At 47.4% G+C, this 3,376-nt stretch overlaps 1 protein-coding gene across 1 annotated transcript in view; it reads right to left on the reverse strand.

Moving 5' to 3' along the window:
• The window catches only part of baiap2b (BAR/IMD domain containing adaptor protein 2b), a 52,667-nt gene that overhangs the window by 9,290 nt on the left and 40,001 nt on the right, over positions 1–3,376 (reverse strand). The window contains exon 9 of the mRNA XM_037691293.1: positions 593–805. Coding sequence (XP_037547221.1) covers positions 593–805 — 213 coding nt within the window. The remainder of the gene's footprint in view (positions 1–592; positions 806–3,376) is intronic.

Genomic DNA, 3,376 nt, shown 5'->3' on the forward strand with positions numbered 1-3,376 from the left:
ACAACACAACAAAACGACAACACAACAAAACAACAAAATGACAACACAACAACAAAACAAAACAACAACACAACAAAACAACAACACAACAACACAACAAAACGACAGCACGACAACACAACAAAACAACAAAACCACAGCACAACAAAACAACAACACAACAGCACGACAACACAACAAAACAACAACACAGCACAACAACACAACAAAACGACAACACAACAAAACGACAACACAACAAAACGACAACACAAAAACACAACAAAACGACAACACAACAAAACAACAACACAGCACAACAGCACAACAAAACGACAACACAACAAAACGACAAAACGACAACACAACAAAACGACAACACAACAAAACGACAACACAACACGACAACAATCAAAGAACCCCACAAACGACAATAATTCAAGTCAACGCAGAACCCCTGAACGAACTGTTTTCATCTGCAGGAAATGTTCGTTTGAATTCATTTGTTTTCCCGACACACGCACAGACTCGTCTTTAATCTACTTTTTGTTTATCAAACTACAGTTTTTGTATTTTTTCAGATTATTTTCCCTCAGGGCGTTGAAGAACTGACCTGCTGACCCCCGCCAGCCCTGAAGGCCGCCAGCTCAGGAGGCACCGGCAGAGGTTTGGCACCGGAGACGGGCTCGGAGATGCCGGGGTGGGGCAAGGTGCCGGCTGCACCGCTCATCTGCTGGGCCAGGAACATGGCCCGGTCCGGCAGTTTGTTTGGCTCGGCACACATCTGCTGCCACACCGGGATCTTCTGGGTTAGAAGCTCCTTACCCTGAGAGGGGGGGGGGGGGGGGTGAATAAGAGGTAAGGAGGATAAAAGCTGTTAAACTGGAGAACATCGTGTTGATCCGACATGAAGCAGCTCTCAGCCGGTGCACCGCTTCCTGTTCCTCTGGTCCATGAGCACGTCCTGATTCTGCACCATCAGTGAACGAACGAGTCCCGAGCGCTTGAGTCAAGTCGGGAGGGGGGGTTAACGTGAGCGAGCTAACGTGGAGGACGTGTTGACCGGAGCTGCAGTGCGTGGGCGGGCTCACCAAATAAAAAGTCCAGAAAAAACAAACTCTTTTAGGATAAAAACAGGTTCAGATGAAAACTGCCACTTGTACAAAACAGAGCCCACTCATGAGCAGATCGTTGTCCCAAACCAACTTCTCCTCAAATGATCATTTAGGCGTTGGGGCTCATTCAAAGTCTGCGACTGAAGAGTTGATGCAGGTTTTTCTTTGGTTCATGAAAACCTGCAGGTTGCCACCTATAAACACAGAGTTCTGTCTTGGTTCTGAAAACTTCTCCTCAGAGCGCGGTGCCTCCGGTGAAGAGGATGAGTCACGGCGACCCCGGTCAGCCTGTCAGAGAGAGCGTAGGTGGCAGCGCCGGCACCGGTGTGATGAGGGCCCACCAGCACAGACGCCGGCTCGCCAGACACACAAACTGACTTCGTGAAGAGGAAACCAGCGCTGTCTGCTCACCCCCAGCTCCGCGGCGCTTCTTCAACGCTACTCAAGCTGAAACAGCTACTGTACAAGTCGCGCCGCCGGAGAAGTCGCATCTATTTTGTGTCACCGCTGATAACCCGGACATGTGAGCCGGTGTCGTGTCAGAAAATCCATGGGCTGCCAAATGGTGGCCGTGGAAGCGTGTACGGGAGGACTTTAACAAGAATTGAACAAGATTAACACTTAAAAACAATTGTTTGTTTGTTCGACATTATAGTAAAGGTGTCTCAGATGAACTTGTCCTTAATAAATGCACTTTGACGGTCAAATCAGGTGAAATGCAGCTGATCTGACGTTTATTCCAGGAGTTCAGGAGCGAGACAAAGGTGGTCAGTATGGCAAGCCAAGTGTCTCATTAATAGCCACTTTTACCTATTAATGAGACACTTGGCTTGCCATATTAGTCGAGGGCCCTCTAGTGGCTGAAAATGGTAGTGTTCAATATTTTCCATGTCAAAATGAATGAAATCGTCAGATCTCAGACAAACATTGTTATGAATATGGAAAGAACATAAATATGTCGCTTCACTGTAGAAGTTGCAGGCACGTTAATTTATGCAAAAAACTGCGACTTGTATAACGACACTGACGGAACACCAAAACCCGTCAGCACAAACTTCTCAGTGCGACTCTCTGGGCTTCCACAGCAGAAACCAGAAGCTTCTGTTCATCTGAGCTCCCAGCTTCGTTTGTCCTGGAGCTTTCTGCAGCTGCAGCCTCTCTCTTCATGACAGTCCCAGAACCTTAACGTTCTGGGACTGTCATGAGACAACGTAAATAAAACACGACAGGAACGCCAAAGTTCAGGCTCAGTTTCCTACAAAGAACCCTGCACCTTGTGTGTAGATGGTCAGGACGTTTGGACCCGACTGAAGACGGCCTCCTCGGCCCAAACACGGCTCTGACTCCGCTCATTTACAGGCACTCGTTTGAAGCTTGGCGTGGTGGTAGCTGAGAGTCACCCTCAGCACACACTCAGAGGGAATGGACCCAACAGGACGTCTGAAACGTGACGGACGGGGGCGGAAGTTACTTTTATTCAACTCACTTTTAAAGTCATAAGAAAACAAAACTGAAAAGACTTTTTATTGTTTTTATGGAATATTAAAGAAGCAGCACGTAACGTTTAACGAGTCCAGCTGCTCCGTCTCTGACGTGTAGTCATCACATCAGCACTTTGTGTTCTGAGCTTCCGCCTGTCCGTCAATCACCCGCTCAGACACTTCACACCCACACGCCGAGCCGGAACCGAGTGTTCCTGCAGAACCGGGTCTTTGTCTCCATCATCCTCCTCCTCATCCTCTGAATGTGAAGGTGGGGTGAGTGAGAGACGAAGGCTTCCGGCTGGCTTTTATGAACGGTTTGGATCTCCTGATCTGCCTCCACGACACATCTGAGGAGCTTCTGATGTTTCCAGGCACATCTTTGTTAAAGATTAAAGCCACGTTAAACTCCTGCACCTACGTTTTAAATATCTGAATAAAAAGTCTCAACTTATCTAATCAGCCGTTCTGATAATTGTGTTGTTTGAAGGATATCTGCTGTAAAACGGCCTCGTGTTCAAGGCGTTCCTCAGGAAGACGGAGATGTTTCGGTGCTCAAAAGTCACATTTTTGTTTAGTTTCAGCTCCGCCTCGGTCTTTTTCAGGGAAACGTCTCCTCACCGGCTGCAGTCTGGTGGTCAATGCTAAAATAATACATGACCTCAAACGATATTTATGGACCAGAAGGATGAAGGTTCTGATGAAGCCCAACAGCTCCCAGATTGATACGATCACATTACATGCCTGAATGTCTTTAGTTCATCCTTTAGTTCATGTTAGTTAGGATGTTAGTTCATCCTT

This window comes from Nematolebias whitei, chromosome 17, assembly GCF_014905685.2.
Source record: "Nematolebias whitei isolate Nwh7 chromosome 17, NemWhi1, whole genome shotgun sequence".
Classification (NCBI taxonomy): Eukaryota; Metazoa; Chordata; class Actinopteri; order Cyprinodontiformes; family Rivulidae; genus Nematolebias; species Nematolebias whitei.